At 49.6% G+C, this 8,928-nt stretch overlaps 4 protein-coding genes and 1 non-coding gene; 3 read left to right on the forward strand and 2 right to left on the reverse strand.

Moving 5' to 3' along the window:
• Positions 1-7: 7 nt before the first annotated feature.
• On the forward strand, positions 8-2,540 carry CNAG_02939 (peroxin-3). XM_012192846.1 has 6 exons: positions 8-262; positions 313-733; positions 792-984; positions 1,052-1,664; positions 1,739-1,849; positions 1,908-2,540. The coding sequence occupies exons 1-6, from the start codon at positions 108-110 to the stop codon at positions 2,317-2,319; spliced, it is 1,905 nt and encodes a 634-aa protein (XP_012048236.1). The 5' UTR covers positions 8-107; the 3' UTR covers positions 2,320-2,540.
• On the reverse strand, positions 2,325-3,406 carry CNAG_02938 (cytochrome c oxidase subunit 6a). XM_012192845.1 has 4 exons: positions 3,194-3,406; positions 2,948-3,053; positions 2,650-2,749; positions 2,325-2,593 (listed from the first exon to the last, which is right to left on the reverse strand). The coding sequence occupies exons 1-4, from the start codon at positions 3,309-3,311 to the stop codon at positions 2,561-2,563; spliced, it is 357 nt and encodes a 118-aa protein (XP_012048235.1). The 5' UTR covers positions 3,312-3,406; the 3' UTR covers positions 2,325-2,560.
• Positions 3,407-3,561: 155 nt separating this feature from the next.
• Positions 3,562-6,172, forward strand: CNAG_02937 (translocation protein SEC63). XM_012192844.1 has 6 exons: positions 3,562-3,769; positions 3,826-4,099; positions 4,147-4,405; positions 4,458-4,833; positions 4,882-5,519; positions 5,570-6,172. Exons 1-6 carry the CDS (start codon positions 3,655-3,657, stop codon positions 6,056-6,058), a joined length of 2,151 nt encoding a protein of 716 aa, XP_012048234.1. The 5' UTR covers positions 3,562-3,654; the 3' UTR covers positions 6,059-6,172.
• Positions 5,805-6,318, reverse strand: CNAG_12236. The gene has a single exon (XR_001045585.1). It is a non-coding gene; the product is annotated as a hypothetical RNA (non-coding RNA).
• A 177-nt stretch (positions 6,319-6,495) lies between these two features.
• The window catches only part of CNAG_02936 (CCR4-NOT transcription complex subunit 1), a 7,885-nt gene continuing 5,452 nt past the window's right edge, over positions 6,496-8,928 (forward strand). The window contains exons 1-5 of the mRNA XM_012192843.1: positions 6,496-6,973; positions 7,048-8,019; positions 8,076-8,615; positions 8,669-8,878; positions 8,918-8,928. The exon at positions 8,918-8,928 is cut by the window's right edge and continues 2,935 nt beyond it. Of these exons, the coding sequence (XP_012048233.1) occupies positions 6,704-6,973; positions 7,048-8,019; positions 8,076-8,615; positions 8,669-8,878; positions 8,918-8,928 (2,003 nt within the window). The 5' untranslated portion in view covers positions 6,496-6,703. The remainder of the gene's footprint in view (positions 6,974-7,047; positions 8,020-8,075; positions 8,616-8,668; positions 8,879-8,917) is intronic.

Genomic DNA, 8,928 nt, shown 5'->3' on the forward strand with positions numbered 1-8,928 from the left:
CATCAGTCGCAAATAGTATTTCGCATCTGCTTCGCATTTAGACTCTTGAACAAAGACGTTATTGTTGCATCTGATAATATTAGTCTTACCGACCTGCTTCCCTCGACATGCCTCAAACTCAGTCGTCGTGGCAGCGTCGCTTTAGGCGTCTTTTCTTTTTCGTTGGCACCGCATCCACCTTTTATCTCTTGAGTTCATACCTCTTGGACCGTCTCAAGGAGAATCGTCTCCGCGCGATCAAGGAAAAGAGGCATAAGGACCTGTGAGCATTTCCACATTGCTTCGTATTAATGGAGCTGATCCCAGCAACAGGCTCAAAAACCACTTTACTTCTCTCATCTCGAGCATCTCTTTCACCCTCTATGCACTTTTGCCTACGCTTCAGCCCCAGGTTTTCGAAGCCTACCCTGTGGAGAAAACCTCTCAGGCGATCCAAGGATCAGCTAGTACTTCTGCCTCATCAACCATGGCAGGTTCAACCTCTAGTATCGAAATTAGCGAACCGCTGAATTCACTACATCTCTACGGACAAGGAAGTCAGGAGTTAGAACCGCCAAAAGAAGTAGTTGATAATCAAAGTCCCCAGTTCAGCCCCTCAGTCCCTTTGGTACCCGCAGTAGACGAGAGCTGGGCCAGCGAGTTCCAAAAAAAGGATAGTGCAGGTGCGGAGGCAGAGACGGAGAGCGGGATCATGATTGGCGGTTCAGTCGAGATCCCAGAGACCGACGATGGGGTAAGCTATCAATGTGTAGTGCAGAAAGAGGGACTCCTAATCTTTAAATTCCATTCAGTTATCTTCCACTGTCTCACAGTCTATCTCATTACCAGCTACCGACACAACTTCCGGCTCCCCTTCCCCATCTTCTGATATGTCATCGTCAGCGCAGCTCGGTCCATCTCCTCCTATGCTGAGGGACCCCACTCCTTCTCCACCCGTTGTGACAAAGAGCAAAAAAGAGCTTTGGAAGGAACTGAAGATACAGAGTATGTATCTCAAGGTCTTCCTTCACGGTGAGAAGTTGTCAATTAACATGATATGTTGCAATTCTAGGTATTGCTCGAACGATTACAACTGCCTATCTGCTACCTATGCTCTATCTCCTCACATCATCCCAACTATCCATCCTCGCCCGGAACACTTACCTTAATGACCTCGCATCGGAGAACTCCCACGCCAAGGGAACTTCTGATCCTCGCAGAGCGCAAAGCCACGATAACGAGGACCAATATGATGAGGACGACGATTATCAAACTCCCAGACGTAACGCCTCAGAAGCTACTCTCACAGGGCTTTCTGTCGAACGAGCATTGAAGAAAAACAATAAAAAGACTACTGGGTGGTTCTCTTCCTTCTCCGTTGAATCAATGGGTCTCACCGAGTTTGTCGAAAACCATACTTCCTTCCTCCCCAATCCCATCGATTACCTTCCTGGTACAATAACTTCTTACCTCCCTTCTTTCCTATCTAGTCGTCAGGGAGACGTCAGGAAAAATCAGGCTCAGAGGATCGGTGAAGTTCAAGTTGCTGAGATGGCGAGGCAAAGGAGGATTGAAGAGGAAGAGGCTGAGAGGTTATTTTTGAGTTATTCATGGTGGTTGTTGAATGAAGGCTGGAAGGGCGTTGCGGAGAGGGTTGACGAGGCTGTCGGAAAGGTGTTTGGATCGTAAGTGGTTTCTGTTACCTAAGAAGGAATAAATGGAAGATGGAGATTGATCATGTTTATTCGCACTTTCCTAGAATGTTGCTGAAGAAGGAATTGAGTTTGCACGATTGGGAAAAGGCAATCAAAGAGGTTCGGGCACAAGTGGAAATGGATGAAGCCGCAGAATCTGGACCTAAGCTGTTTGAGTTAGTGTTTTGTTTTTCTTTTCTGTACATAGCAGAGATTAATCAGGATAATTTTAAGCTTCACCCCATTCCTCTTGCCCCTTAACCCGCCAACGTCTCTGCGAGCACCTTTCCCATACAACGCCTCTGACCACTCTTCTCACCTTGTCTCGCTTTTTGACGAAACCCTCACTCATCTTTGCTCTGCCGATGGACGTTATCTCTTGGAGAAAGGTATAGCCACATTGACTAGGAGCCTGGTCAACAGTCTTAGGGAAGAATGCTACGCCCTTGAAGCAACTTCACAATCTCAGAGCGGGTTTGAATTAGAAGGAAGGAAGAAACGATTGGCGGAATGTTTACCAGTGGTTAGTAGATGGGGTAAAAATATATGGGAGAATGTGCCAGATAGCGGGGTGGAGGAGATGTTGGCCGTGCCAGAGTTTGAGGGCTTTGCAGCAATTATCTTTGGCGACTGGGCCGGAAAATAGGAGGGCAGAAGTTACGTGGTATACAGCGTTGTAGTGTAATTTGCTGTTTACATAGTTGCTTATGGGATTCAGTTTAATCATCTCATCGGATCGCATCGGGATGAGGATAGACACGTTTTCGGTGGCATCGTCGCTTTCAATTTCGTGCACCGTGCCCGTTGTTCATTTCTTGATGTTTTCGCAAGATACTTATTAAGCAATATGCATTCCTCTGACCAACAAACAAAGCTTTACAACCTGTTTACTCGGGGCCAGCGGGGATGTTAACCTTGGGCTACAAACATAAGTCTGTTAGAAACATGTCCCTTCTCATTTGCCGGCAAGACTCACGTTAAAGAAGAGGGACTGCATACCCCAAGGGAAGGGCTTGACACGCATGTTCATGTAAGGGTAGACGGGCCTCTCGGAAAGGTCCTCGTCGCTGTGAGCACTGTGGAAAAGGAAAATCAGTCGCTTTAATGGCCGGTGGTTGGGCGAATAGTAGGGTGGTGAGGCGATATCTCTTCCCAATCTTTCCGTGCCTGCCCGTCGTGACGCGCACCGATATCCACTTCAAGCATTCTCTCACACCAGGGCATGCACCTCACCACCCGTTTTGCTGTGTGGGGAAAAAGAGCGTTATACTTACAGGTGCTCAGCGTGGGCGGACTCAACCTTGTAAGTCCAGAGACCACCGACAATGATACCGGGGATGCAAACGTAGAAAGAGATCTTTCGCCAGAGGTCAGTGGTCTCTACAAATTGTACGTTAGTACGTGCTCCCATCCGTTCTCCATCTTCTCTATTTCCATCCCCACCTATTCTCCTCGCACCATGATCTCATTCTCTCATCCAGGCCGCCTAGACTCTTCGAAATGAGCAGCCGTATACTCACCAGCAGCGTGAGCCCTGATGGCGGTCCTCTTGGCGACGAACTCGTTCTCGCCGGCGGCAGCGGAGGTAGCGAAACCCCTGGCAGCGGGGCGGATAGCACGAGCAGCAAGTCGGAACATGGTTTGTTGTTTGTTGTGTGAGCGGTGAGTGGAAATCAAAGGTCAAAAGTCAAAAGGGAATGGATGATTATTACCGTCTCCAATTGGGCAGCGAGCGGGGCATCGAATCACACGCCCGTTTTCTTCCGCTAGAGAATGACTTACGTAAATAAATTTGGGTTGCTGATGAGCTTAAACAGGCCCCTACGTAAGCACTCGCCACGTCAGAAGAAGGGAACGCGCCGGAAGAAGAAGCTGCTGCTGCTGCAGCGACAAGTTGAGACCACGACGAAGAGTTACTGCCATTACTGCATCTCCATCCTCCTGCTGACACCACAGGCCACACTTTGCCTGCCTAGCTACAATGCCAGGCATATCCTATGACGACTCTGGCTCACTCGCAAGCTACTTCGGAGTTACCTGTCTTACGCTCGTCCTCATCCCCTGGACGCTCTCGACCCTAAGGCTTAAAAAGACGAGTGCGTTGCGTAACGTTTGTCACTACTTGCGAAAGTTATCATTAACAGTGCAATAGAGAGATTAGATCCAATATGTCCCTGTACAACATGTCAGCAAGCTCCTGCTCGTCTCGAAAAAATCCAGCGATCATCCCGTCGGTCAGCCGGTACTAAACGTATCTTCCTCTTGCTCTCGGCATGGGCATTACTCGGTTACCTCGTGTATAGCTTAGCAACAGCCCCCAAGGTGCAAGGCGGCACGGTCTATAACCCTTTCGAAATTCTTGGACTGAGCAGCTCGGCAACTGAGAAGCAGATCAAGAAGCATTACAAGAAGTTGTCTTTGCAATTGTACGTATCCATCATGTACCTTTGCAATTAAGTTAATCCATGTATAGCCACCCTGACAAGCTCAAGCTTGCAGAAGGTCAAACCATGGAAGAAGCAGAGGAGAAATACATTGAACTTACCAAAGCGTACAAATCATTAACCGATGAAACGACTCGAGACAATCTCGCCAAGTATGGTAATCCTGATGGACCTCAACAGAGAGAAGACAGGATTGCTATCCCTCAATGGATTGTTGAAGGATCGAACGGTATCTGGGTCTTGGCCCTGTATGGGCTAGTCCTTGGTGGTGGTATTCCTTGGGTCGTTGTGAGTGCTTTGATAAAGTACATCGTTTTGGGACGCACTAACAATGCGTCAGGGTCGATGGTGGTTCACTCAACGTCGGCTCACTCGAGACAACATTCTTAACGCCACTGCGGAACGCTTCTTCCATTCCCTTGCCGAAGACACCGACTTTACCAACCTCATCGCCCTTTTGGCCGGTTCCCTTGAAGTCACCGCTGTTGTTGGTGGCAATAAGGTCAGCAAGAAAACTAAAAAGGCCAAGCAAAGTAAAGTCGAAGAGTTGGAAACCAAGATCAATGGGATCAAAGAGCAGAACGGGATTGAGGAAGATCCTTTGATGAAGGTAACTAGCAGGGTGGGAGTGACGAGCGGTGCTGATAGGAGGGCGAGGGCGTTGATCTGGGCTCACCTGTTGAGGATTGATCTTGATGACGCCGAGATGCGCAATGGTTAGCTATCCAATAATAGTAAAACATCTCATGCTAACGATATCGTAGACCAACTCGCCGTCTTGCGTGTCCTTCCTCCTTTACTCAACGCTATTATCAACATTGCCCTTGCTCACAACTGGCTCTCTGTCTCCCTCAGATGCATTCAACTTCAACCCGCTCTTGTTCAGGCTATGCCTCCCTCTGTCTCTCCTCTCGCCCAACTTCCGGGCTTTGACTTTGAAAAAGGATTTGAACAGCAAGTCACCAAAAAGGCCGAGGGCGACAAATGGTTGGAGAAGTGGGTCAGGGTAAGGGAAGGATTTGATGAAGCTTTCAGTGTGGCAAAGTACTGGCCGAGATTGGAAGTAATTGATGCCGAATTTAAGGTGGACGACTCCAAGATTGTCACACCCAGCTCTATCGTATCTCTCTCCGCTAAGGTCCGATACGTTTACCCTACCACCGCTCTCTCCTCCAGGGCAAAACCTGTTCCTATGCTTCCCAAGTCGGAACTGGCTAGGTTGGAAAAAGAAAAGGGAGAAAACGAAGAGGCGAAATCAATTGAGGACGTAAAGGAGGCAGTGAAGGAGGCAAGCAAAAAAGAGCAAAACCCTACGGTGAAGCAAGTGCAGGAACAGATTGTGAAGAAGAAAGAGGCAAAAGAAGTGGTGAATGGCTTTGCCCACACACCTCGATGGCCCCAGGTAAATTACCCTTACCATTTGACACTTAACTTGGCTGACATGTATCCCAGCTACGCAAGCCTCAATACTACTTCCTCTTGGGAGACACTAAACTCAACAAAGTCATTGTGCCCCCTATCAAAATCACCGACATCCCCCTTCCTTCTCCTGATGGCACACCTTCAGAACCCAAGGAAATCAGCTTGCAATTCCAGGCTCCTCCTCAGGTTAACCTGTACTCCTTTGTTGCGCACTTGAGAAGCGACACCTACCTTGGTGAGGATGTTCAGGTGCCAATCATGCTCAAGGTAGAGGAGCCTCCCTCGGAATCAGATTCTGATGCGGGTGACGACATTTCGGAGCCAGATGAAGATACGCTTGCGGGGCAGATGGCGATGATGAGGGGAGAAAATGTCAAACCATCCAAGGTGCATGGTGGCGAGTATGACAGTGAAGAAAGCAGCGATGTAGATGATGCGAGTGATGACGAGAGTTCGAGCGATGATGAAGGGCCGACAAGGGCAAGAGCATATAATGAGGATAGCAGTGATAGCGATTAGAAGCACAAAAACCTCAACTGCATGGGGGCTACTTTACGTGTAGCAGTAACGCACAGTTCGATAGGTCTGTAGATCAGAGTTTCATGCATGATAAACAACGTGTTAATAGAACAAGCCACCTGCCACCTTCCTTCTTCATATCGCTCACATCCGGCAAAGAGGGTGCACCGTTGGACCTCTCGGGGGACATCCAGGTGATTTTAAAGCCATCAATGTACTAACAAAGGGTACGGCGCCTTGTATAGAAGACATGAGCGCGGTACATGATGTTGTATTGGCGACTTAGCTGCTGGAGAAGAGACAGTTGAGGCTGTCGCGTCATCGGCGGAGAGTGCCACACCATGTCTTTGTGTGAAGAGTGGATCGGCGTTTGCGAAGTAACGCCGGGGGGTTGTCGCTGGTTGAGTTTCGGTGGGCTAGCCTTGCTACTCACGTAACTGCCACAGACACCCATCCATCCATACTCCTTCCTTCCTTCCTACTCCCATACTTCTTTCCCCCAGACCACTTTCGCCAGCCGGTACACGTCAACCACCATCATTCAACACCTCTGCGCAGGGATGGACATTTGATCCTTCCCTTTCAACAAGACTTACAGCAACATCCTCTCTTCCTCACTCTCTCTCATCCGACAATCATCAGCCCATGTCAATCCCTCCTCCCGGCCTGGGAGGCGGGGTCAGCAGAACAGGACCGCCTCCGGGTTTCGGCGGCGGTGCGGCCCATTCTCCAGTTAGCGATGCGAGTGTGGCTACCATGGCGAGCAATGCCGGCGTTGCGGGAAGTGTTGGCGCTGGTGCCGGTAGAAGAGACGGTCAAGGCGGGACAGCAGTGATCGTTAGAGCACAGATTGTATTCCTGTTAACGACTTTTACGGAAGATAGCTTTGAAAAGGCCTCAACTGAGATCAGAACGGTAAGTGCACTGCTCGCGTTTGGATGATTGAGCGTGTCAATATAGGTCGCAATTGACTGATCTATACACCGTAGCTCGCGTCTACCAATGGGCCGGAAATGTACCACCATTTTCTAAGGCGAGCGATCGTGGTCGCCAACCCAATTATCCAAACTTTAATCCAGCATTCCAACCAATACAAGGATGACCCTGCCGCGCCTCCCCCTCAGATTCCTACTACGGGTCAAGCTGCCCTTGTATGGAGATTGCTCGTTACTGAAGCAGCTAGAGCAGCTAGGGATGTGCAACTCGCGCCCCATTTCTCCTTCATCATGCTTTCCTCCGCCCCATCGACCCCTCTTCCTTTGCCTTCTCTTCGATTGTTCAATCTCCCGCCTGCACTGCTCTTCTCTCTCTCAGCATATACACTTGCATCACCTCACGTTTTCCCGCAAAACCACGCATCTTATCCCGTCTTCCATGCCATTCTCGCCCAAACCTTCCAACCTACTATGGAGCTTCTACGATCGCCAGGTGTTCCATTCTGGATGACGAACATCCCTGGAAAAGAGCCCTTTACCGACGATTTGACTTTGCAGGAAGCCCGGACTTTGATCCTCGCGCTCTTCCCGAGGGCCCAGAGCCCTACCAGCGGCACCGCTTCTCGACCTGCTACGCCCACCAACCCAACTTCGCCACATTCTTCTCCTCTTAACTCTCTTCAGCGTGCGACTCTCCTTGCTTCTCTTACAGTCAAGTTTTCGTCTCCTGCCATCATCCTTCAAACTTTATCAGCGTTGTCTCCAGGTGGACCGCCTCGGTCGCCAAGCAGCATTCCCCTTGAAGACATTTTATTCGAGCTGGGTGAGAGCCTTACCCAAGATGAGGGCACCGTTGAAGCTGTTGTGCAGAGATGGTGGGTCTCTTGGTTGTTTGATGGCTCGCCAGAAGATGTCAGGCGAAGAGTCACGGAAGAAGCGTGTCGTGTTGTTCATGGTCTGTGTGAAGGATTGCCCTTGGGCCGTGTCGTAGATCTGCATGGTGTGATCAAAGGAATGTCGGCGGTCGTAAGTCCGTTTCGTCTAGTCTGCGGAGTAGTAATTGATGAAAAATCGCCCTTTAGGATGCTATCTCTTGGCCTGATGTGGTTAAGTCATTTGACACTCCGATGACCATCGCGGCATATCCTTCATCTATTCCCCTTCTTGTTTCCCTCATATGTCTTCCATCGCAGGCGCCCGTTCCACCAATGGCTGGTCTCTTGCCAGCACACCTTGAAGCACCCATGTGGGAAAACATTTCTTCACTTCTCTCTGTGTTGACACATCTTACGAGCCTTGCGCCCGACGCGATGCCCATCTTCACTATGCCCTCCGCTCCGCCACCTTCAGTCTATTCTCGTATAGTCGATCCTCCGCCTTCTGAGCAAGTGTGGAGCAAGGCCGCTCGTCAGCAGGCGAGGGATTTGCAGGGTGCTGGATTGTGGAATACTCTGGGTTTGATTCAAGTATTGGTGCATGCGTGTGCTTTGGCAGAGATGGACCATAATTCAGACAGAGAAAGGGAGGAGAGGGCGGATATTGGCAGGAGAGCTACAGAAATTTTGGAAAAGGCAGCCAAATTGGCGCCAGAGTTGGTTTTGATTGCGTTAGAGAAGCTTCCAGTGAGTTTGAGCGGGCCATATGCTTTAGATTCCTTTTGTTGACTCGTTTGCAGAAACCTCTTCCCTCACCCGTGGTCGTTCAACAGACTCGTCTTTTAGCGATGTACTTATCGGCTAAACCTAGCGATATCACGTCATCTGCCCTGGTATTCCATCAGATGTGGGAAATAAATCCTGAAAATCTTTTATCGGTCTTGCTAGAGTTCTACGGGGAAGATGAGAACAACTTGGGAAGAATTGTGGAGATTGGTTCAGAATTGAAGGTGAGTCAATTTGTGTGACGGGCGCTGCTAACGCTGTAGATTCTTGGCAA

The sequence above is a fragment of the Cryptococcus neoformans genome, chromosome 3 (genome assembly GCF_000149245.1).
Source record: "Cryptococcus neoformans var. grubii H99 chromosome 3, complete sequence".
Lineage (NCBI taxonomy): Eukaryota > Fungi > Basidiomycota > Tremellomycetes > Tremellales > Cryptococcaceae > Cryptococcus > Cryptococcus neoformans.